This window comes from Marmota marmota, unplaced genomic scaffold (genome assembly GCF_001458135.2).
Source record: "Marmota marmota marmota unplaced genomic scaffold, marMar, whole genome shotgun sequence".
Taxonomy (NCBI): domain Eukaryota; kingdom Metazoa; phylum Chordata; class Mammalia; order Rodentia; family Sciuridae; genus Marmota; species Marmota marmota.
The window spans coordinates 21,039,044-21,065,140 of NW_026000196.1; the positions used below are offsets into that span (position 1 = coordinate 21,039,044).

General features: G+C 41.5%; 1 protein-coding gene across 4 annotated transcripts in view; it reads left to right on the forward strand.

The window, feature by feature from the left end:
- LOC107148489 (CHRNA7-FAM7A fusion protein) overlaps positions 1–26,097 on the forward strand; it is a 109,020-nt gene that overhangs the window by 43,259 nt on the left and 39,664 nt on the right. For 2 of the 4 annotated variants that reach the window (XM_048790400.1, XM_048790402.1), the window contains exon 2: positions 5,889–5,933. The exons of 1 other annotated variant lie outside the window; for it this stretch is intronic. Coding sequence is in view for 1 of the 3 variants with exons in the window: in XM_048790403.1 (XP_048646360.1) it covers positions 5,889–5,933; positions 15,537–15,646 (155 nt within the window). In the remaining 2 variants the exon portion in view is untranslated. Of the gene's footprint in view, positions 1–5,888; positions 5,934–15,536; positions 15,647–26,097 lie in introns of all 4 variants that reach the window. One more of the 4 variants, XM_048790403.1, reaches the window with a different exon arrangement.

Below are 26,097 nucleotides of genomic sequence, written 5' to 3' on the forward strand. Positions count from 1 at the left end.
TTTTGTTTGCATTGTTCCCAAAAAGAGTTTTTCTGGAGCTATGCAGAATTAACTTTGATAGTTAAAAATAGAATTAAAAAATTAAAATCATTCTGGAGGCAGAAGTTTCCAAAGGATTGCAGTCTCTGCCTCAGTGAGGTTAAATAAGGAAATTGAATTTTGGAAAAGCTCAGGGGCCTCCCCAGGTCCATCCAGTCAGAGAGTGGCAAAGCCCAGATCTGACTGTGATATCTAGACTTTTTACATTGCACTCTAAGACACATACCCTGAGTAGCCTCAAAGTAAGTGCAGGGAGGGAGATGTGATCTGTACTCTGCCAGGGCCAGGTTCTCTTAAGAACCAGGGTGTCAGGAATGCCAATATCTATGCCAGTGACTCTGAAACTTCTAGGTTTCAGGACTCCTTTACTTTCTTAAAGGTTATTGAGAATGCCCCAAATTTTGTATACATCTATCAGTATTTATCAAGTCAGAAATTAAAACTAAGAAAACTTTTTGAAGTTTATCCATTTAAAAAGACAATAAACTCATGCTAACAGGAAAAGTATTTTATGAAAAAGACACTATATTTTCCCAACATAACACATTTACATGAAGAGGAAATTGTTTTATTAGTTTGCAAATCTCCTTAATGCCTTACTTAATAAAAGGTAGCTAGACTTTCTTATTTGCTTTTACTGCTGATCTACTGTGTTCTGTTGGCCGTGCAGAACTCCAAGCAGTGCTCATGAGGAAGGAGGGAGAAAGAAGGAAATAATTTCCTATGAGAAAACTTTCCTTCCTTCCTTCCTTCCTTCCTTCCTTCCTTCCTTCCTTCCTTCCTTCCTTCCTTCCTTCCTTCCTTTCTTCCTTCCTTCCTTCCTTCCTTTTTTTCTTTCTTTCTCTGAATTTCTTTCTTTCCCTTTATTTCTGTCTTTCTTTTTTTGTGTTCTGGATCAAACCTAGGCCTCATGCATGCTAAGCATGCCCTCCACCACAGAACTACATCCCGAGTCCCAATGAGAAAAGTTTTGAGTCACTGATCAAAAACAACCGTTCTGCCCTCATCTCAGAAACCCAGAGGTTCCCAGCCTGTGCTTTGAGAACTTCTGCTCTGAACAAATACCAAAGAAAACTTTTTTTCCATTATCATAATCAAAGTGCCCATGGTTATGGCATAAGTGTCAGGATGAAATCGTGGTTCAGAACACAATCATCCAGCTAGAAGAATAAGAGGTTGGATCTCAGCTTTTACTTTTGAATATAAAAGCCAGGAGTTTATTTTGTTTTGTTCCACAATTGATTATTTAAGCGTTCCCTTTTCCCTTCGATTATAAAGGTAATATATGCTTACAACAAAGCATTCAAACAGAACAGAGGCAAATAAAATTAGTAATTCTCATGATTAAATGAGAAAAAACAATATTTCCAGCTTTGCTGAGATGCCACTAGGCCAAAGTGAGTTACACATTGTGCACATGCGTGTCCATGTATGTATGACATTTACAAGAATAAAAACTCTGTTTAATGGTTAGCCATGCCCTGTTCAGGTTATCATAGAAATTCTGTTTAGTAAAGTGCTTGTTCATCTTTTGCCCATTTTTTTCTGTTGGATTGTCTGCCTTTATTCTTATTGATTTGTAGGAGTTTATTTCTTACTCTATTAGTCTTTTGTCAGACTTAATATGTTGCTGACACAGAAAAAAATCATAGACTCTCAGTTTATTATTCTGTAAAACTAGGATAAAATATGGTTGGTGTAAAGATTAAATTGGATAAAAGAAGCCATCCTTGTTATGAACTATACAGTGCTACAAAAATGTGAATTTATATCATCCAGTGGTCTTCCCTGCAAGCAAGAATTTAGACATGGTTAGATCTAGTGTTACATATTTTGTTTTGTTTTGTTTTCCTCAGCATCTACTCAAAAGCAAAGAAAGTAGTGAAATAATGTTGAATAATTCTTTCCTTAACTTCAAAGAGAATACCTGCTATAAGAATGCAAGATAGCACATTACACATCATCAGAACAGTTGTACTTAAATAAGATACACAATTATTCAGAAATATTAATTTTTTTAAAAAAGTGTGTTCATATAAATCAAAGTGTGCTCTTCAGTGAAGTGCTCAATCTAAAAAAGAGTGAGGAGAGTCAGGCCACTTGACTCTGGGGTACGGTGCCACACTGACCTTCTTTGCTTCCATGATAGGCTTCTCCTGAGTCCTCAAGGCAGGCAGGAGCATGTTCTTCAGGGAGATCCATGGGCAAGCAGCTGCACAGGGACAGCTGCTAATGCTGAGTGACATTTCATGGATTGAGTGGTGCTACCCTTAATACCACTGGCTATAGGAGGCACATAAAGCAGCTGTTAATATTCTCATTTCCAAGGAGAGAAGATTGAAGCCCAAAGACTACAAGTGCCTACTGGCTGGGTAACTGAGATTAGACCCAGAGATCCTGTGGCCCACATGGTCTCTAATTTTTCATTGCTGTCCTACTCAGTGTGGACAGGGCAGTAATAGCCAGATGGTTGATCTGGAATTACTGAAAACAATTTTAAGAGTGCTATGGTCTGAATATTTGTGCCCTCCCCATTCATATGTTGAAATCCTAAGCCACAAGATGATATTGGGGGTGGGGTCCATGGGAAGTAATTCAGTCCTGAGAATGGCTCCCTCCCAGATTGGACTAGTTCCCTTATAAAAGAGACTCCAGAAAGCCGATTTCACCCCTTTCACCATGTAAAGACACAGGCAGAAGACCACCACTTATGAACCATGAAGCAGGCCCTCACCAGACAGCAGAATTCAATTATACCAGCACCTTGATGTCAGACTTCCATTCTCCAAACTGATAAATAAATTCCTGTTGTTTATAAGCCTCTCAGTTTATATTGTTTTTTAAAACATCCTAAACAGGCTAAGACACAGAAACTGCATTGCTTGCTAATTACCAGCCCTGGGGTACCTGTGGGATGTTGTTTTCCACCTGAATAGAGCCTTGGCAAGCTCCCCCATTTTATCTTCCAGGAGCTCAGGAACAGTGTTCAATTACCACATTACATATCAGGCCAGCATATTGCCTGAAACAGGAAGTGCTTCATAACATTTGTTGAATGAATGAATGAGCAAACGAATGAATGAAGGAAAACTTGGCTGGACAACAGAGAAAAGGCTTGTGCACTGAGTAAGGGATTTTTGACTTGATTCTTTGTTCAGTGAAGTTGAAAGAGGATGAACTGATTATATTTGTGTTCAGAAAGCCCCATGTGGAGGTGAGCAGAGGACAAATGTGAGTATGCACATATGTGTGTATGCATGAGTCAGCATATTGCAGGTGGGAGAAAGTGTGAGACCTTGTCACCCTGTGGGTGTGGCCCTGAGCCAGTGAGGGCAGGAAGGAGATGCATTTGGAGAGTGGAGCCCTCCGACTACAACGGGCTTCCTTTGGAGCCTCAGCAGAGGGCCCCTCTTGGCATTGCTGTGCTGTCAGGTGGTGGCTGGCTGCTGCTTGTTGTTGATTACAGATTGAAATGCTATACTTTGGTCCCATGCTGCCACACAGCACAGAAATCCAGTGTCACTCTAATGAGGTTTCCGTTTGAATGCTGGAAAGAAAAAAACCTTTTAATTAGATTGGTAGTAATTGAGCTCCCAAACCGCAGAAGCCTTTCTCTCAGGAGAGGAAGACACAAATGCAATTAAAAGAAGAAAAGGCACCTAAATGTGGAACCTTGCTAACTCTAAGTCCATTAAAAACAACAGCTGCTTAATAAGTTGAGGCAGCAGATTCATGTCCTGAAGAGCTTATGGAATAGGAGACAGAACTGGAACTGAGCACATGTACAGTTTCAACATATGGCTCCTGGTGTGGAATACGGAGAACTGTTAGCTCAACAACTTTTTACCATGAAAATATATTGGCTTGTGTTGTTTTGGAAAAGGAAATGTCTTTCCTCTGTTACAGAACTGTCAATTTCTCCTAAGCATATCCCCTGTCCTGGGAACCCTCTGAGATATAGTCCACCGGGAGCAGTATCCTCTCTGTGGTATCTGCCCAACCCCACCCATCTCACCCTCAAAGGTACTCAGCAGGTGAGCAGCAGGGCACAGGGGCATGGATATGTCAGAGTGTCCCTCCCAACTTCTTACCTGTATACCACATTTTTATTTTAATAAGAAGCAGCATTCAGTTCTCATTTGCATCCCTGCCTGCGGACTACACCCTGGCAGATGCTAGATGCTTTCAATCATTGGGCCTGTTTTTGGTGACTTCCCATTAGTGAACCAGAACAAGTAATTCCTATTACAGGAACTTGAGGTCTCAGCTTCCAGGCAAGTCTTCACGCTAACATTAATAAATACTTTCCCTGGAGAGGGTGTTAGTTGCTAATATACGGAATCCTTTAGGCTGAAGTTGAGAGGATTCAATACTAAAACAACAACATTCTAGTATAACTATTGTATAAAAGTTGCTCAGTTGCCTCTTTGTGAATTGTTTTTTGCTAGACCCTGCTGGACTTGGCCAGTGATAAAGTACTGCTTGCATCCCAGTTGTAAAGGGCAAGTTTGACTAGACTCTTCTTTACATGGTATGCTAGTTCACTTTCCATCACTGTAATAATACTTGAAGTAATCAGCCTACAAAAAGAGGAGGTTTATTTTGGTCCATGGTTTTGGAAGTTTCTGTCTGTGATTGGTTGGCCTCTTCCTTTAGGACTGTAGCAAGACAGCTCACTGTGGCAGGAGCATGTGGCAGAGCAGACCTGCTCACGATCTGCCAGGAATTGAAAGAGAGGAAGAGGAAGGGGCTGGAGTCCCACTGTCTGCCCCCTTCAAGAGCAATCCCCTAATGACCTAAAGACTGCCTACTAGGCCCCATCTCTTTAAAAAAAAATTTTTTTTTAGTTGTAGATGGACACAATAACTTTATTTTTTAAATTTAATTTGTTTACGTGGCGCTGAGAATCGAACCCAGTGCCTCACACATGCTAGGCAAACGCTCTACCTCTGAGCCACAACCCCAGTCCCTAGATCCCCACCTCTTAAAAGCTCTAGACCCTTCCAAAGCTCCAGGCCTTTGAGGAATACTTATGATCCAAACTGTAGTAGATGCTTGGTGTTTGAACAACGTTGATACACTGTGCTGGGCTCAGTGGCTGATGCACAAACTTGATGCCTTGCTGGATCCCCATTCAGAAGGGTATCTTGGAAATGCAGAAGAACGGGTCCTGGAGTCAGACATATCCCAGTGTGAGTGTATTCTTTGTAAAGTTGCCTCACTTTCCTAACCCTTAGTTTACTCAGTTGTGTAGGATTTATTTTGCAGATGTATGGCAGGGGCCTGACATGTTGACTGGTCAGGTAGAGAATATTAGAAGACCCAGACCCACAGGGATGAGGCAGAGCTATAGGCTACAGCATTCTCAACATAGGGTGGGGCTGCTTGACATGGGGCCATGCTTTTTTGGGAGGGAAGCATTGAATATTTGTTTAAAAGTACATAAATTCTAGCAATAAAACTGCCTTTAAAAATTAAAATTTGCACCCAATTTTTAAAGTATGTAAATTATAAATAAGATAAATAGCAAAGTCCTTAGCAGACATCATTTCTGGATGGTAGGGCTGCCCAATTTTAATTTCCTTCTTTATACTCTGCCATCCTTTGTAAGTGCTCTATAATAAATGTGTATTACTTCAGAATGAATAGAAAAGCTTAACTCTGGGGAAATACTGCTGGCATAGATTTGGAAGTGCTTGGTGCATTCTAATTTGCACATACAACAATGATCCCAATAGTCAAATTTCTACATGAATAATTGTATCATTCCTTCTTTTGTAAAGTACATAAGCTGTATTTATGCTGCTTTTTTTTCTTTTTTCTTCTTTCTTTTTTTTTTTCTTTTTTAGGATGAGAAGAACCAAGTTTTAACCACCAATATTTGGCTGCAAATGGTAAGTTAAGACAGTGGCATCCTTGCTTCTGTGTCTGCCTATTCATGCTTCTGGGATGCATGTGCTTGATCAGCAGGGAAGGCAGAGGTTCTGTGAGGAAAAGCCCAGGCTGTCACCCCTGACTCTACACCTGCCAGCAACGAATGCTGGAGGTGTCATGCTGCAGACTATAAATTTCTGGCTTAGAGAGTCCTTTAGGTTGGCATTGAATATTCAATACTGAAAAACAGCAGGGCTTGATGCGTGCTTCTATTGTACTACTGGGTGATCTGGGGACATTTCAAAACCACTTCAGGCAAGAAAAATAATAAGATGCAGGGCAGCATTTAGATGGTCCCAACCTGTGCTGTAGCCACTCCCTAGTGCTCTGCAGCACCTGCCTGTTTTCTGTACCCTCAAGAGATGCATGTTTGACTCAGTCTGAGAGTTTCTGTGCTATAAGTCTTCACATTTCATGCTGTAGTGACTTCTGCAAAAACCTCTAAAGACTATATAAGTTGAGCATCCCTAATCTAAAATCCATAGTCTGAAATGCTATGAAATCTGAAACATTTTGAACATGACATTCAAACTCTTTCAGATTTCGGACTTCAGGTTTTTAGATTTTTTCAGTTAGAGATCTTCAACCAGCAAAATCTACACAAATATACCAAAATTCAAAAAAACTTCAAAATCTGAAATAGTTCCCAAGTATTTTGGATAAGGGATACTCAATTTGTTTTCTATTCCTGGATTTTTAACTTGATATCTATGATGCTAATCTAAATTCAATTAATTACAGGTGATATCATGCCATCAAGCTGTAAATATTGAAATTCAAACAAAACTGTTAGTCTTTATTTCACATGGAATCTTAATACCATAATAATAATAATAATTAACTCTGTGTCCATATCATTCCCTTAAAAAACAATATAAGCAAACCCTTCTTTTGCTGTTTAATGTTTTACATATCCTCTTTTTCTCCTTGCATCTGCATTTCTGTTATGCTTTTCATGCAGGGTTTTATAAATAATGCAAAATAATTTTGTATTTGAAAGACTTTTATTAATCACTGTAACTCATTTTTTCTTAAATGTAAATGTTTACATAGAAATTATTACTTCAGACCATAAGTGTTTAAAAAGTTCTTCAGATTTGACTTAATATTGCTATTATTATTGGCACGTTTTTATTGGTATAAATTTTAATACATAATATTCAATACTTTTTATATTGGAAATTCATGTCTGTGTCAAGATGGAGGTTTGTTTTAAATTAATTTATCTATCCACAGGTGATTCTGTTATTTCTAGACACAAGAGAACAGAACAATACAGTTGTCATCATCAGTTCTTTAACTTATTTTGTTAATAGATGCAGCAACATCTTGAGTTGGTAATGAAAGACTTTTTGTTAAAAAATATTATTCAATTCTTTGAACTTCTTCCAGATTTTATGCCCAAAATAACATTGTTTCCATCAAATGCATCAGTTGGCAACTTAATTAGTTTTTTCTTCATTTTTATTGAAAGCAAAAAATAAAAGGATTACCCCCTCACCTTTTAAATTATTTGTCACTCAGTTTTTTAAGGTAATTCATACACAGAGACAACTGCAGGCGAATCTTTGTTAGTTCTTAGTTCAGTCTCCCAAGATGAGTTAAGTGAAGAATGCCTTTCTTTGTAAAGTGGAGTGGGGAGGAGAAATAAAAGTGAGGGCCTATGGTATTCCCAGGTGAGTCTGTGGGAATGCCATGCAGAGCTGAGAGAGAGAAAACAGATCTTCTTAAATCCATTTGCTAAGTGTCCCAGAGGTGCACTAAGCTATGCATGAGACCTCTTGCAGAACCTGCCCATAATGAGTAGGGTGGAGTCTTTGGGAGTTTTCTCCTGCAGCATTTAAAGCAGTATGCTTCAGTAGGTACATCCCATCCCTTTTCTTGTGCCCACCTATTCTAGCTTCCCTCCTTTTCCCTGGGATGCATGATTTGTTCCACCCTGGAAGGCTAGCCCTGCCTCCAGTGGACATGTCCCATCCTCTGGCACCTGCTGAGAGCATCCCTTTAACAGTTGTCCCCACTACCTTTCTCTTCATTCACATTCATGCCTCTTTCCACAGTCATCCTTGTCTGGGTAGATGGCTGTCCCATTATCCATCTGCACAACTCAAAAACCTCAGTGTCACCTTTAACTCTTGTCTTTCAGATCTCACATCTGTTTCATTAGCAAATTCTGACATCTTAACATTTTAAACAGATCCAAGATCTAACCACTTCACATCTGGTCTAAACTGGCATCTTGTCTCATCTCCCGTATTGTGGAGTCTCCAGGCCAGTCTTCTATGCAGTGCTTGCCTCCTCTAATGATGTCTGTTCTCAACATAGCAGCCTGTGTGATCCTTTAAGATACAATGAAGTATTAGTCACATGCCTCTCAGGCTCATCTCTCCAGGGTGTCCTGCCTCCCTGTGGAAATTAAGAGCTAAAGTGCCTTGAAGTCACCTTTGATCGCTCCCTGCTTAGACCATCCTTCCTTTCCCATCTTCTCTGTCTTCTTTTTTAGCAGTGTTTCCTGCCCTTTTGATGTAAGTAATGCATACGTTATCCAAATACATGTCCACCTCCAGGCCTTTGCATTTACTGCTCTCTCTGCCTGGAAGGTTCTTAAGAACCAGTTGATTTGCTTGTTTACTTCTTATTGGTCTCTTTCTAAACAACTGTTTCAGTATGTCTTCCCTGAGCTCCTGTGTATTGCCCCAAACACTCCCTGCTACTTCCAGCCTACTCTGTCCCCACTCTTTTGCAGCGCTAGGGGTTGAACCCCAGGACCTTCACATGCTAGGCTAGTGCTCTACCACCTATCTACATACCAGCCCCCACTGTATTCCCTTTACATTGCTTCAATTTTTCTTCCAAAGCACTTCTTACCATCATACATATTTTGTATTCACTTGTGTTTGTTCCTAACCTCCAAGTTCCTTGCCTTGCCTCCACTAGCATGTGTGCACCAGGAGAGCAGGGCTCTAGCTAGATTTGTTCACTGTTATGACCCCTAGCTCCTAGCCCACTGCCTTGCCAGAATGGCCTAAGATATTACAATACAACATAAAGCCAACACCTGCATAACATTGGGACACTTCAATATAAGGTAAAGCTCTGGCAACTTGGGAGATGATGCAGATGCTTTCCCCGTGCCCTCTAAGGAACAGAGCTGTTACTGATGTTTTTCTTACAAAATAAGTGCCATGGACAGCTCTCTCTCTGATGCCCACCTATCTTAGCTCTAAGTCATTGGTTTTCAGCAGAGTATATGATAGGGCAATATTTTAAAGTGTATTGGTTTTCAGGAAAAAATATAACTGGATTATTACTTACTGTATTGAGTTCAGGTGCTCCATAAATAAAATCTTTGCTTTGGAGGATGTCACCAGAGATCTTAAATTTCTTTGAAGCCCAGCTTATTTCTAATTAATACTTGCATTTGCAGAACCATCTGTACCTTCATTTAAAAAAAATCTCCTTTACCTATTCAACTTACCTTTGGGAGCACCTAACATGTGGAAGATACTGAATGAGGCCATGTGAGGGCACCTAAAAATGTAAGACAGTTTCCACTCTCAGCCATTTACAATCAGGCTGTGTAATTAACACATTTAAGGAAAGGTTAACCACTAAGAGATGATAAATGTTTGAGGATATGGAAATGCTAATTACTCTGATTTAATCATTACACATTGTATACATGTGTTGAATTATCACACTCCACTCCATAAGTATGTGCAGTTATATGCCACTTAATTTTTTTAAAGTCAGAAGAAAGTAGAAAAGCTTGACATACCAAGACCAAGTGGTTTCTTAGAGATATCGCAGGGGACAGACTGATGGAAGGATGGAAGAAGTCACAGGTGGGAACAATCCTGTTTCATAGTAATGGGATACAGGTAAAGTCCCAAACTCCTCTAAATAGGAAGATCTGGGAGCACTAGCATTTCATTATTAACTGATACTTCTTTTCAGGTGCCTGCCATATTGAAAGCCAATTCCCTTATGGCAAGTGCACTTATAAAGCTGAATAATGACATTAATTTGGAATGGTAATGCAGAAACTGTGAAAGTACTCCAACAAAATTTTTAGGGCATCCCAAGAATCTTGGGTTTAAAACAACTCTTAACAGTTCCAAGATTCAATCCTGTGCCTCTGTGTCCCTGGCTCCTGCTTGGTGCTTCAGTCTAGAAGCCCTGGTGCTCTTATGTGTCACACCATGGACTTGGGAGATTTGGGCAAGAGATCCTCAACCAAGGGCAAGCTTGGAAGCTTCCCCCAGACCATTTCTAAATGGTCCTTGTTCTTGGGTTTCATCATGAGTGATCAGCCTGGCGTAACCCAGCCTGAGTAGTGGACATGTACAGGAACCAAAGCTAGATATTGAAGGCAGAAAGGGCAGAGTACCTGGAAAAGTAGTAATGTGGGCAGGAGGTAAACAGATTCAAGGAAAAGGCTCTGAGCCATGGATTTTTATTTTCTACAGTTTTATGTTGCTGAATTCCTGTTCTGAAAATCTGAATCCACATAACTTTTTCTCTAGGGTATTTAAACTCTAGGTTAGTTTACTGCAAATGATAGTTTTCCTGTATATGCAAAATGGAAGAGGCAGAAGAATAAAAAAATAATTAAATTCTCTTTTACCTAAAGTTTGTTGATTTTATTATCCTTTCTCCCAGTTGTCCTTGATTTTTTTCTGAATTTCAGATTATTATTCGGATAACCTTAGGAATATGAAGTTGCTGATCTCTCTTTTTACTTCTTCATATTCCTAGGAGGAAGCAGTTGGTATGTGGTCTCTGAAGCTGTTTTATCACTTTGGGAGGTCTAACAGACCTAATCTGATTTAATGTATGAGAAGAAATGACAGCAGCCATTTCAGTATCTAAAGAGACATATGAGCCATTCAGAGACTTACATTTGCTTTGTTAAACTCTGTCTTCTTTTGATATCTTGCTCATTCTTCTCTTTAGATTTCCCAGCCTTCTTTTGTTTATTCTCTATTTTTAACCTCCTAATTCTAATTATGGTACTAATTGCATTCAATCATAGAATGTTAGATTGTAAACCAAATTATTTCTAAAATGTTTACCTTTTTATTTTTTGCATTTATTTTCTCTAACACATCGAAACGCAGCACATCAGGGTCATAGTTTAGCCAGCCAGTGACCTGCTTAGGACCTTGATTGCATGCAGAGGATTGGGGTGGGGTGATTAAATCATTATATCTCACTGGGAAAGCAGTTTCAGAGGCAAGAGATAGAAAGAGGCTCACTTTCCTTCTTTGCGATCAAAGTAGTCGATTGGAAGGGTTGTCAAAAATATGATTGGATGGTGTTTTCTGACTCCAAATATGTGGTATCTTTTTCAACAGCAACAACCAACTGGATGTTGAACAATTTAATTTAGTTCTGACACTATCTACCTTGAATTAGCGTCAGAACCCACAAGCTTGAGAGCTCAGTCCCACAAGACTGCCTCCACTTTAGACACTTGCTGCAAGTGGGGTGCCCAGGACACCCGTACTTCCACCTGCCTGACTGTACATTCAGGTGTTTCTACAACCATCCATCACTTTAGATTCAACATTCTTCTAGAACAGCTTACAGTTTTTGGGTGAATATTTAAGTTTACTGGTTTATTCTGAAGGATGTATCTCAGGAACACACAAATGGAAGAGACATAGGGCAAAGGATTGGGAGGGGTGAGGAGCTTGGACCGCTCTGAGTGCGCCATCCCCCGTGCATCCCTGTGTCCATAGCTCTGAACCAGAAGTCCTCTGAACCTTGCTGTTATAACCCAATTTTGTTTTATAACCCAGTCTCCAGCCCACCACCCCTTCCTGGAGTTGGGATGAGAAGAAATTGAAAGTTCCCACCTTTTAATAATATGATTGGTCTTTCTGGTGACCAGCCCCCATCATGAAGCTACCTAAGGCCTAAACCTAAATCACTTCATTAGCATAAACTCAGGTGTGGTCCAGAGGACCTCTTTCACAAAAGACTCCTAGCACCTAGGAAATTGTAAGGATTGGGAAAACCAAAATATTTCTTATTCTACTAAAAGATATATTTTTTAAAGGAAAGAAAATTTCCCTCCCCCCCTCCATTTCCATGCTGGTCTGTATGCACACACACACACACCAAAAAGTCTCCTGTGACCTCAAGGTAGGTCTAATAGGGCTCAGGTGCCAGAATCATGGAAGAATCTAGACTCCTGTTGTGCCTTTTAGATCAACAGCTCCTTGTTTGCTGCATATCCCATTTATAATCCTACACCCTCTTCTCTTAAAGACTCAATGAGAAGAAATCCCAGAGGGAGAGAAGGAATAGAATATTCTATTGTATGGGAAGATCAGGGAGTATTGCCATCTCTAGGTTCATTGATGCTGCTTTCCAGGTGCCACCACATGGAAAGGGTGCCAAGGGTTGTCTACAGAGATGTTGCTCTGTGCTTCGCCCCTTAGGGATCTAACATCTAATTGGAAGCAAATGTTTTGAGAGGATAAACAACATATATCTGAAACTAGACTGTTTACAGGCCTTATTCTATGTCCTTTCATAGGAAACCCATGGAAGGCAGCAGAAGGTTCCTGCTCCAGTTCCCAGCATTATGTTGGTCCTCATTCTTCTACATCTTTGGCCAGAGCTCAGTTATTATAGTTCAAGCATCCTGTAGGATTTTATATAATGGAGGAGTCTCTTTCTGTCTTTTTTTTTATCATTTATCACTTGATTACTAGAATTTTTACTTGCTGCTGCACACATCATCTCATTTCATTCTTGCCACACTATGAGTTGCCACTCAGAAAGTGTGATTCACCTATTTAAGCTCACACAGCAACACTGTACCAGAACCTTGGCACGGACCAGGTCTGTTTGATTCCAAAACTCCCTGCAGCTCCTCCTTTCTTTCTGTGGGCCAGACTGGCTTTGGAAGTAAGGGAGAGCAACATGAGCAGTTGGTCAGCACCTTTAGAGACAGCATACAGTCCATGCTTTCGTGGGGGCTGTCTTGTCAGTATACAGATTGAGTTAGAAGAACCAGCTCTGAGACAGTGCAGAGATCACTTTGCTTGAGATCATGTAACGCAATTGAGTCCTGACCCAGTGACTGCTTCCAAAGATACAGTACTCTGAGACTTAGTCTCTTGATCATGCTGACCTCCTTGGATTGTGGTGAACACGGGCATGCATGTGATGCTGTGCTGCCACCTGGTAAGGAACCTGTGGGATATACACAGCTGGGTGTGCACATGCAGGAGGAGGTGTGGGGTGTTGGGGAGGGAGCATGCAGCCTGGCCTGGTGCCTTTAGATAGGTCTAAGCTTGATTGACCAAGCAGTTTCTTTCCCTGTCTTCCTTCCATCTTCTGTCCATTGTTTCAGCACATGGAAGAGTCCAGTGTGTTGCATCCCACGACTAAACACTTACGGTCACTCCAGGTGAACTGGGCTGGCACGAAATAATCATACAGAGTGATACCTTTGTATTTGGGTCCTGTGACGGCTTCTCTGACCTTAGGGGTCTGTGGAAAGAGAGAGAGAGGAACATGTGCTGAACCCTTTTATTGGGAAGAAGCCATTCAAATGAGGCAAGGGGTAGGATTACAAAGGAATAGGTGAGTGTAGCTCACCTCCCATGGATGATGCCCATACCCGAAGACCCGCCTTGCTATCTGAACTGGGACAATGCCCAAGTCACCACTAAATGTAGTGATTGGTCAGAGCCTAGTGATTCAAGACTGGAAGGTGTGGTCATTCAGAGTGGCTTCCCACACCTGTGCTTGCCTATAACTTCTGCTAACCTTTCCGAGCAATTCCTGGATTCCTAGGGCCCTGATTAGCATTACTAATAGTTGCCATAATTGGCTTTATAATAATCAGTGACCAATCCAGAGATACATCCCAGGGTGAGATATAAAGAAAACATAGAAATTGGTATGGAAGAGCTTTGTGCCCAGAGCAGGGAGAGAAATAAAGAGGAGCACAGGGCCAAGGGTCCTGAGAAAGATCAGACTGCAGCAAACACCTTTGGTGGCACCCAGATGTTCCTGACAAACAGCTTGAACAAGACCAGCCCTTCCTCAGTGTTCTCCTCCCATACCCTCTCCAATAGCCCTTGTCTAATTAGAGACCATAGCAGGGTATTTCTCAGTCCTAAATACCCCTGATGAGGCTTCCCAATGATATTTGTTAACATATTCTCATTCTCTGAGGTCCCTGACTGTAAAATGATATTATTTACCTTGGTATCTTCTCCTGTCTGACTTCAGATTGTTCCAACTCTCAGATAACCTTTGCAGATATACCTGCCCTCCCCAGAGTTTGGTTAGATGTCTGGGACATGGCCTTGGGCCCCTGTTGGCAGTGTCAATAGTTCTAAACCCACCATGCCTCATCTATAATTCCTGAATTTCAACAGTTCTGAAAATTCATTTCTCCCTCTTCCCTTGATATTTTTGTAACCTTGCATCAAATTCATTTGGTCTGAAATGAAATTGAAATTGATGTGCAATTGAAGCATTTATTTATCTCTCGGTGTAAATATGTAAGTAAGTTTCAGAGCAAAAATAACAGTGTTTGATTATGCGACATCTGCCTTGGTTCCAGCTGGAGGTGTTGTATAGCGTACCTTTCTAAATATTGGAAAGTCTTTTCTAGAACATGGGTGGTCCCAGGGGAAATGAAAACAGAATGGGGCCTGATTACGATACAGTTGTAGTATCTGCTGGGTCCACACCTGCCATCCTTGAGATGCCATGGTGGGTAGAGTGCTGGTTTCATGACACTGGTGGGGAGCTAGGGTTCCACCTCTATGGTCCCAATAGAATTTGGCCATAGGAATGGCAGGTTAGCACCTGGTCCTGGGATGGAGAACCCCAGGCAAGAGCCTTCTTCTGTTTGTGCAGTAGACACTCAGGAATCTAAATTAAGTCCTGGACCTGAGTTTGTGGATCTACAAATACTTTCACATTCCTCACCTGCGTCCTTCTATCCTGACAGTGTCCCACTGTCCAGGCTCAGTGTTTGCATTGGTAGGTCCTGGTGTTAGAAGCATGTCGTTGTAACTGAAGCAATCCAAATCTAAAAATATGCCCTTAGAATTTCTGAGAGTCTCCCATGCATTTGCACAGTACTGTTTTCATGGAAATAAATGGTGTATATTTCCACAACCTGATTTTTATTCCAGTTGAAATAAATAAATTTATTTTTTTTCAAAATGTCCTTAGAATGAAAACTTGAAAAGCAGAAGAGTTATTCATTTGGCTAGAAGGAACCCATCACTGTGGGAGAGAAGGCTCGAGGGCATGCAGTGGGTTGGAATTAGCTTTAATGTTACCATCTGAATGTGGTCATGGTGACAGCAGAAACTTAAATGTGATTTTTATGCTATTCATGATCATTTTGGAAGGATTTATTTAATTCCCAGTTGCCTAATATTGTATAGACAGCAACTCAGTTTGTGTAAATATAAATGACTGGAACTCTTTTTCACTTTGAATATACCTAATAATCTCTTACAAGAAATATAAGTAGGTCAGGAAGCAAAGTGCTGCTAATGTCATTGTCTGTGTGCCAGTCTTGGACAGATCACTATTTACAATGGAATATGTCAGAATATCCAGGCGTGAAGACTGTTCGTTTTCCAGATGGCCAGATTTGGAAACCAGACATTCTTCTCTATAACAGGTAAGAACTCTGGACAAAAGGAAAAGTGATTTTTTGCTTGCATATATGTGGCGATCAAGCATATTTGAACATTTTATAGAAATGCTGGATATGCTATCTATAATTGGAACCATTGCTCCTCATGAAGCTTTGCAAGTGACCAGGACTTTGAGAAGCAGCTCTGTCCCCCCCTGCTGGTATTTTCTGTGTTTACATGCAAGTTCAGGTTTTCCCACTTGTTGTCCAAAGTCACCTTAGGGGTCATGCATTATAGATGCATAACACCTTTTCTCTGCATATTTGGGTATGAAGCATTCATGTGTAAGAGTACATTTGCTCTCTGAATGGCAGCGGTTGCCATCAACAGCAGAAGGAATGTGCCTATGGGATGCCCAGGCGGAGTCATCTTCATTTGCATTGGGAGAGCTCTGTTGCAAAGGTGGCTAAGTTAATAAAGACTCTCGCCTTTAGCTGGTCAGAGAAACAAGCAGCCCATGTTGCCCACTTGACATAAGTAAAGTATAATAATATTCTACTAGTTTTTCTCCTGAGGGCAAGAAACAAAGGATTCGTCAATAAGTCAAGGCAGTTTGTTATGGAGAGCAGATGACTAAAGAGCAAGAATCTAGGCAAGAAAAATTTCTAGGAGTAGTAAAATTATTTGTTAAACCACTTAGCCAAATAAAGATATCTAGACTATCCCTTCTATTTTATACATGATGACCATCTTAAGATAAAATAAATTTTCTAATGAGGCAGACCTCTTTGGTTCCATTTGGAGGGAGAAAGGAGTCTGGATTTTTTAGGATTCAGAGAATGGTGTGACCATCTATCACTGTCCTCCATGGTCACTTAGTGAGCCCCCTTGAGCCAGCTAATAGGTTCATCCTATATTGCTCCTTCCAGAAGCCTGAACAATTCTATTTCTTATGGACTTTTAATTCTTTCTGTTTTTGCTGCGGGGGTCTTATTTCCCTTGAATCATTGGACCTGTTTTTAGAAGAATATCTCTTCAGTTGCTGGCATTTTCTACTGCTTAAATAAAGTTCAAGACAGTAATGGGAAAGGCAATGGGAACTTTCTGGGATACTCCTAGGCAATGTTCTTCACCTAAGTGATGACTGCAAAGATGCTCATTAAAAAACACCCATAATCTCTATGTACTCTACTTAAATATATTTAATATTTTAGAGGTAGGAAAAAAACAGTTTGGACAACTGAGCTTTGAAAACTGTCCAACGTCAAAGTATATAGTCCCTTTTTGAGGGGATGAAGCATGTGAACTTTTATGCTGAACTTTGGGTCATCTCTTTCTTAGGGTCTGTATGAGTTTGCTAGGGCTCCTGTAACAAGAGTACCACAGACTGGATGGCTTAAAAAAACAGACATTTGTTTGCACACAGTTCCAGAGACCAGAAGCCTAAGATCAAGGAGTAGGCAGGATTACTCTCTTACAAAAAATTTAAAACTATTTTAAAGTAACTATAGATTCATAGTAAGTTTCAAATATGTGTACAGGGAGGCCCTGTGCACCCTACACCCCACCTTCACCCATGTTGGCGTCTTACTTTAGTATAGCACAATGCCAAAACCAGAGAATTGACATTGGCACAATTCACAGAGCTTGTTCAGATTTCATTTGTTATTTATTTGGGTGGTGTATTTGGGTGGGGGGAGTCCATGAAATTTTATCATGTGTATCTTTGTGTAGTCACAATTGTGATACAGAACTTACCATTATCATAAGGCTCCTTCGTGGTACCTCTTGATAGCCCCCCTGCTACCCCCAACCCATGCCCAATCAGAGTTGGTTTCTTCTGATCCACTCTCTGCAGCTTACAACTGTCCATCTTCTCCCTGTGTCTACACATGGTCCTTCCTCTGTGCTTGTCTATGTCCTAATCTTTTCTTCCTATAACGACATCAATCAGATTGGACAGTGACTACCCTAACAACCTCAATTGTTTTTAATTACCTCTTTAAAGGCCCTATCTACAAATATAAGTCACATTTTGTGGTACTGGGGTTTAGAATTCAACATACGAATTTTGGAGGTAGCAATTCAGATAGTAACAGGCACTATGGCCGACTGCTTATAAACAAAGCTTTGAGGTTGAACAAATCAGGATGTAAATTATAGCCATAAAATGTGCCATCTTTAAAACTTTTGATTATTCCATTTGTCCTTTGCACAGTGAAGGAAATGCCAACTTCACAGAGTTCAGAAGAAAATCTCTATGAGTGTTTGTAGCATGTTTAATGTGGTACTTGGCAATGATAAACATTTAGTCATGGCATATGTATTAAGAGGGTATTTTAACAGTTGAAAAAGAAAGAATGTGTTTCACAGTTCCTAATTTAGTTTTCTTCATCTGGAATCAATAATAGATTTTATAATAAGGCTATAAAAGATGGGTTTTTATGTCTGTGTGTAAAACTGTTAACTCCCAAATATAAAAAGTTTGATGATTCAACCATTCTGGCTAAGGAAGAGTTGCTCAAATGTTCTGTATAATTGAATTTCAAGGAGCAAAGATACAGTAGTTTCTGCCTGACATATGACACAGGCCCTCAGGAATAATGCCATATTCTTTCTGTGCCTTGCTCAGAATTCTGTTTTTCTTACATCTGCCTTTAAGCTCTACTTAGCAAATTTTCTCTTTCATCTTCTGCTCCGTTCCTGTTGACAGAGTCTTCCAGAATTGCTGATGGAGCATATAGAGGCTGCCGTGCCTTATGCTTTAATTTTTCTGAGCAGTGGGATGTAGGACTTCTTTCTGAAGTAAACTGCTAAATGTGTGGCTTTCATGCTCACATGAATCGTTTACAGAGAATATTATTTAAGCCTGTCTTAGACATGGTACCCATAATCTATTGCTACAGAACAAACTACCCCAAATTTAGTGGCTTAAATAAACAGAAAACTCCTATTATTCTCAGGATGCTGTGGACTGACTGGGCCCATGTGGCTGGGCTGGTTGTCTATTCCATGTAACACTTTCAAAGAGTAGTCAGCTGGAGTTAGAATACCAGGGAACACAGTCACACTGCTGGAATAAGCTGGCTGGCGAGAATGTTGGCAGTGGCTGGAAGCTTAGCTGGGGTTGAGTGTTGTGCCACTTGGGTTTTCTTTCCCTGTCCTTTTCCACAGGTGCATATGTACCCCCAATTTGGTGGTTGAAAACAAGAGGAAGAAAGTAGGGGCTGCCAGGCATCTTTGGGACTGAGCATGGGAGTCCCAGAATGGTCTGTCATCCATTCTGTTGGGCAAAGTAAGCAGAGGTGCAGAGTCAAGGTGGGGGGAATTGGTCCCATCTCTCTAGGCCATGCAGGAAAGGATTGAAGCAAAGGTGAGCTCTGGGGGAGATTAGCTATCACGTGCTAAAGAAGGAAAATGATGAAATTGTGAAGGTCAGATTAAAAATTTGGGGAGAACAGGAAGAACAGACTAGGCATGCATGTTGAAAGTACTGGCTAAATGGAGCACTCAACTAAATTCATTCTGTAAGAGGATTAGTGGGCTAAGAGAGATTGTTTCCAAACTAAAACATCGTTGGATAATTCCTAGACTCTATTCAACAGCTTCCCTTTGCTGGCTAGACGTACTGCATGGGCCCCCAGGTATGTATGGACTGGCCCACCTTTCTAAACCTGCTATTCCCTAGCCCCACTGTCTCACCTCATTGATACATGCTGACTCTTCTGCAGACAGGATATTTATCAGAGTTCCTCTCTGGGTAAGGAATTCCCACCTTCCTTATCCTTTCAACCTAACAGAAAGGGGTTCATGTCCCTATAGCACTTAAGGGCTGCTCTTTCTCAGGGGACCTAATAGCGCACTTAATACATATTCATGAACATATGAAGTGGAAGGAGGATATAGGAATTATTAGGAGGAGGAGCTGAGAGGATGCTGCTAAGAATGGCCAGAGAAGAAATAAAGCAAAGGGAACAAATCATATTGGCAACCCAGAAAACATTGAAGTATGAAAGAGTCCAAAAATTGACATTGGAATTAGCAAAAATGGGTTTGTCTTTAGTAAGATCCTGACCTTCTGATTTTCTGTACTTGGGGATTTTGAGAGATGCCAGCTTAATATTTCTTGCCAACTGCCAGACACTCAGAATCCCATGTTCTGCTCAGAGACTCATTTGTTGGTTCATTAGTGTGTAAATGAGGGTACAGGGGCTTTTACTGAAGAAGGGGGTTAAAATGCTATCACTCTGAAAGCCAGGGTTTTTAAGGAGCGTTGAGTCCAGTGATGCCTCACAAACACGTCTCTTATTTCTCACTGTATTCCAGGTTGATATTGGAGCCCACGTGTGAGCTACTAATGGTTTTTGAGATATAATGCATTTTCTGTGCTTTGAAGAGGCTGGGTCACTGCAAAAAAGCTATCTCTGCATCATTTCTGGAATAGGTTGCTGAATTTTCTTGATGGATGGGGAACCAGTTATGTGTTCCCAGCCAGCTGGCCAGACTCTGAGGAGAGGATGGGCGTTAATAAAAGCTCTGCCCAGTGCTGATTTCAGTAGTTTCTCGTTGCTTTATTTTGCTTCACTTGAAGCCATCAGCTCAAGGATTTTTCTGAACACAATATTGCTCAAAGTGAGTAGCAATTATGGCTGGTTTGTCACGATGGCCTCTTTTGGATGGGATTGAAAGCCTTGCCAGTATCAGCAGTCAGCTTGCAGAAGGTCTGAATCCTAGGGACATGGAGGCCACCCTATGCCATGCAACAGCAGGCAACTGCCTCAACCCCTCTGGCTTCATTTTTGATGAGCATATTTAAAGATGTTTTGTTGATTCTGAAATTTGAGAACAGTGAAGAGTGCTAATCATCCATTTCACAGACTGTGCAAAGCTGCATTTGCACATCTATAGGTTGATGTTTTTCTTTACACTTTTCTGTCACCCTGTGATGATAGCAGAACCTTGGAAGTGACAATGTGTACAGGGCATCCTGGGTACATTGTAATATAGCTTTATAAGAATTCTTAATTGTGCTAATCAATGAGGTGCCAATGGAATCAATTTATTCCCTTGCCAATGGTCTTAGGTTCCCCCAGAAGTCAAGCCCAGACAGATTCATGTGTTTTTTGGGGGGTAGTCATAACCGAGAAGCACTATTGGGGTAGGGGGTAGGGTGGGTGGTTACTAAGGCAAGCAAAGAAGGAAAACCAATCAAGGACCCATTAAAAGTTGCTTTGTGGGCAGCTGGGGCCCACTCCTACTGGGGACCTCTGAGAGACCATCTCAGAGATGCTTCCAGAGATGTCAGTTTCATGGCATGTCTGGAAATCCTGCTCCCTGCATGGACCAAGTGTGCTTTGGTAGTCAGAGCCTTGAGCTGGGTTGCAGATCCCCAGAGGAAACAGCTGTCGGGGCCTTGGGTGTGGAAAGGATGGTTGTCAATATGGCCTTCCATAGCACAGATGGGCCATATGCTCAAATTTCAATCATTTTCACCTTGCTATGATTGTAGATCCAATCTTGGCTTTCTGGGACACACAGCAAGAATGTGAGTGGTAGGGATAGTGTCTTAGGACGCTGGCCAGCTGGGTGTCCTCAGCCAGAGCAGAGTAGGCAGGCAGGTTGCAAAGGTAACTGGGCTAAACAAAAGTTCAGGCCCACTGAGTATTTCCTGGGAGTGCCACACACAGGTCTGCATGTGGAATGGGATCACTCACTTTCAGTGTTGTCACAGTTAACATCGCCTATGTCATGGTATTTGTGGACCAGAATAAAGTTGGCCTGCTGGTGCTCAAAGACCCATAATGCGGTCATGGTTAGCCTTGAGGTGGGAGGGCGCTGAAGGCATTGTTAAATGGTTGTCAAGAATAGTTCTTGTATGTGGTAGGAATCTTCAGGTGAGCAAAGATAGTTTTGCTGCTGCATACTCAGAGAAGAAGGCTTTAGCAATGTACTGTTAGGATGAATCTGCATTATCAAATATTCAGACCTAATCTGGAGAGAGGCTGTTTCTAAATAGTGTGTGGGTAGAAGGAGAGGAGGAGAAGCAGTCTGTTTTCAAGAAGTGAGTGGAGCCAGCCAATCTATATTTACATCTCTAAGATCATCATTCGAATGGTCCATCATAGGTTCTCCTGCTCATCCTGGGTTCTGGTGATGTTTGTTTTTCATTTGTTCATCCATCCAGTCAATATTGGATGAAGGCTCCTTCACTATTATTGCACACTGTTGGAGGAACTGAGGGTGCAGCCATGATGAAACCAGACCAAATATCTGTCCCTTAGAGAAAGAGAGATGGAATTTTCGAGGGGAGAGCATGCACCAATTGAAGGTGCTCCCAGTAAAACAGCAGGGGAGGTGGGAAGGAGTTAGCATAGCAAGAGCTAGGGCCAGAGGCAGAGGTGAGACCCACAGAATAGCACGTCATGTGATGTCAAGGAGGGGAGTGTTCCTGACAGAAAGAGCAGCCAGGGCAAAGGGCCTGACAGGAATGCTTGTGAAAGACTTGGAAATTCAAGAAAGAAGAAGACAATTGGGCTTTTACTGAGTTCACACCTTACTGGTTATCTGATTCTGCAGTGAACTGTGCCCATCAGGGTCTTCCACCTATTTTTCAACTCTGTAAGTTCTAGAAAACTGGTAGCAAAGCAGATGATTCTAGTCCATAGAGAAGCAAAAGGATTTTGTGAGGTGGTGGATTCCTCTATTAACAGATTGAGATCAGCATCCCTAGATTCCTGGTTACATTTGTGTGTGTCTCCTGGGTGTTCCTCAGAATGGTTTTAGCACCTTGAGGTTCCCTCATGAATGAGTGACTTAAATGCTGTCTTTGACACATGTTCATTTTATACTTGTGCAAGTGTCATGGTTTTATCATTTAAAAAATGTATTTTTTATAGTTGCCTTAAGGCAGGAATATGGCATCTAGATCTATTCTAGGAACAGAAGGGGACTGTGTGGCTGTTAAGGATGGGGGAGGGGACAAAGTCAGTCACCAGAGTGGGTCAGAGACGGGATGGGGAGTGGACCAAGTCTGGGGGTTCTTGGCTTTCACTCTGAGTGAGGTGGAAGAGGCTCTCACCCTTTTCTTAGCATTTTCATTTCATTTCTTTTTTGCTTTGAATAATTATAAAAAGATTTATTCTCCTTCCACCTTGCTGTCAACTGACTTCCATCAGGTGATTTTGTCTAGAAGTTACTCTCTGTTCTTTTCTGCATTGTTCTCTCAGGGCATGGAGTACACATGTTTTGCTTTTGTTATTTCATCTGGCCTCTCAGTAACACCAAGAGGGGAGGGAGGACAAGTGAGTGTGCATCATAAGCCAACCACTGTGAACCCAGCCATGGGTCCACCTTTGACCAACTGGGAGCCATTTGTCTTTCTCCATGACTCCATGTACTGGGCTCAGAACACAGGCCTGCACTTATTACTTCAGCATGTTGGAGCCAAACCCTTTTTACTGGGCACCCACCTAGTGCCAGGGCACCAAAGAAGCTTCCTTCTTTCTTTCTAGACTTTGTCAAATTGCTATGCATATCCACTTTTCTCAAGATAAGAAACAGGTGCTCAGAGACACTCAGTCACTTTCCTGAGGCCAGCCAGCGTGGCCTGCCTGACTCTAGAGGTTGGCTTACTACTTGCCTGTCTCTGGTCATGTCTGGAAAGTCCATGTACTTTTAATGCTCTTGTGCTTTGTATTTTTACAAGTTAAGTTCTGGTGTGCTGTTACACAGTAGGGTGACTATATATAACAATAACGTACTTGAGTTGGTAATTTTTCAATACTGTAACAAATATATGAGATAAATAAACTTAGAAGAAAGGCTTATTTTGGCTCTCAGTTTTATCATGGGGGGAGCCTGTAGCACAGGAAGCCTATTTACCTCATGGTGAGATACAAAAGGGAAAGAAGATAACTCTGAGTCCTGTAATCCCCTTGAAAGCATGCCACCAATAACTTAAACCCTCCCACTAGGTCCCATTATTTGAAAGCTTCCACCACCTCCTAGTAGCACTGTGGGTTAGGGATCAAGGTGTAACACATGGGCCTTAGGGGGACATTCCACACCTAAAATATAACAGTATTATATATTACAAAGGATGTAGAAGAGAGGATTTTTAATCTTCTCACCACAAAAAAAAGAAAGAAAAATATTTAAGGAGATAAATATGCTTATCCTGATTTGAGCATTATACAGTGTTCACATGTATGGAAACATCACATGGTACCCTAAATGGGTATAATTTTTTGCATATAAATTTTAAAAATTAAAAATGAAACAAGGGGAATAACTCCTTTCTCCCTCTGTCTGGATGTAGACTGACTTCACTTTCAGGTCTTCTCTGGGATACTTTGCCTGCCTCTGCCTCCACTTTTCCTTTCATTTCTAGAAATAGTGAGTGTGTCTCTTCTGGAGCTGCTGTGAGGTTTTCATATTGATGCCTTTAAAAAAATAATAATTATTATTTTGATACTAGGGATTGAACCCAGGGCCTTGAACATGCTAAAAAGTGCTCTACCTCTGAGCTACATCCTCAGCCCTTTTTTAAAATGTTATTTTGGGTAAGGGTCTCACTAAGTTGCTGAGGCTGACCTCCAACAGCAATCCTGCTTCAGTCTCCTAGGGAGCTGGGATGACAGGTTTGTGCCACCATACTCACCCATCCTGATGCTTTATTATGACTTTCATTCAGCATGTGACACCCACTTTTTCTTTGACCAAATCCCTTGCCTGCCATTGCAGACCACAGAGTAATCCTATGACGAAACTGAGAATAGAAAAATCCAACTGCTGTCCGAGAGCCTGAGCAGAATCTGTAGCAGAGGGCCAGGTGCTACTGTGAGTGGCATTTTCTGGGGATGCCTTTGAAACCCAGGTGGCCCAGGAAAGGCTGTCTTCCTGCATGTGGTATAAGTCTGTTCCGCAGAGCAGCCCTGCACCCTGAGGGCCACAAAACCAATCATGCCCAGCAGCATAGATTTGGAGATGAGCTTATTGATCTTTGTAGCAATGAACAGAGCCAACAGGATTGTAAGGGTCTGTGTAATAAATATGTGAGACAGGAATTCAATGGGGAGTTCAGTCATCATCATGAGCTGCCTGAGGGAAGGGGGATGGGTAGCATAGGTGGGGCTAAGGTCAGTTCCCACCCTGCCTCCTCCTTTGGGCCTGCTGTGGGTGTCCCTGTGCATTTTCACTATCTGCCATGGCTGTTTTCATCTGCTACCTGCATGAGAGGAGGACATAGATAATTGTGGGTCCCAGGGCAACTAATTCTTCCCTTCACCCTAGGACCTCAGCTACACAGGGTAAAGGCCCAAGCTGAAAGTGCCCAATGGTATATTTCAAAATCTGGAGAAACTGAGGCTTGTGTGCCAGGGCCATGGGGCTGGTGTGCTGAAGCTATTTGTTCAGCTCAGAGGTATTGTTTTGAGGACCCACTATGCATAAGTTTCTAAGAGGATGCACATTCACTGCTCTCAAGGCATGTATAATCAGCAATAAATCACTTCGCCCTATGTGGTTTCATCTGATTTGATTTTGTGGCAATCAGTGAAGTGATCTGGAATGACTCCCCTGTGTTCACAATTGAGAAAATTGTTTCTGAGATTAAATGGCTTTTCCCAGGCTTTGACTGCAAGCCCACATGCATTTTCTAACACTGGCCAGCTTCTTCAAGGGTGTCAGACAAAGGTCCCAAGAAGTATCCTACAGAGCAGGAGATGATGGATGTGTCAGGGATATAACAACTTAGAAAGATCTAGAAGAGGGAGATCTTTATTCAGGGGCAGACTGTGAGTTTTTGGTTTTTTTTTTAATAGTAGGGGTCCACACCATTTAGTTTTTCTGGGATTATCCTGATTTCTGCCTGGGGTCCTGGAACAGCTGTTAATTGAACCCTTTTTTTCCTCTGTTTAAGAGTGACTTGGTTTAGATTGGGGGCAGTAGTGCGTGCCGTAATCTCACCTACTCAGGTGACTGAGGCAGAAAGTTCTCTGGAGCCTGTGAGTTCAAGGCCAAGCTTGACAACATAAAAAGATAGTGACTTTGTTTATACAATAATTTATTTATATGGGTCCCCTTACCTTAAGATGGCAAGCTACAGTGACGGAGCGGATATATTAATGCATGGGAGCCAGCAAGGTGGGAAAACAAGTAATCTAAGCTATAGCATGGGCTCTGAGAGTGGTGGGACATATCTTGGAAGGTAGCAAATAAGGTAGGCTCTCAAATCATTTACTTTTAACTCAAGAGAGAGGATAAAGAATAGGAATCATGTGATCAGGAGTAAACTAAAATGTAAGAAATTCAGCTCAGCTGAGTGAGACTTCTCCTCTAGGAATCTAACACTGACCCAGGGCCACAGTCACCCCTTCTGGGGTGCTGTGTACCTTGAAGGATGTTTGTTTGTAAACATTGCATGATGTGGCAAATGCAATTGTAACAGTGAACTCCTGGGAAGGAACTTGTTCTCTTCACATTATATATATATATA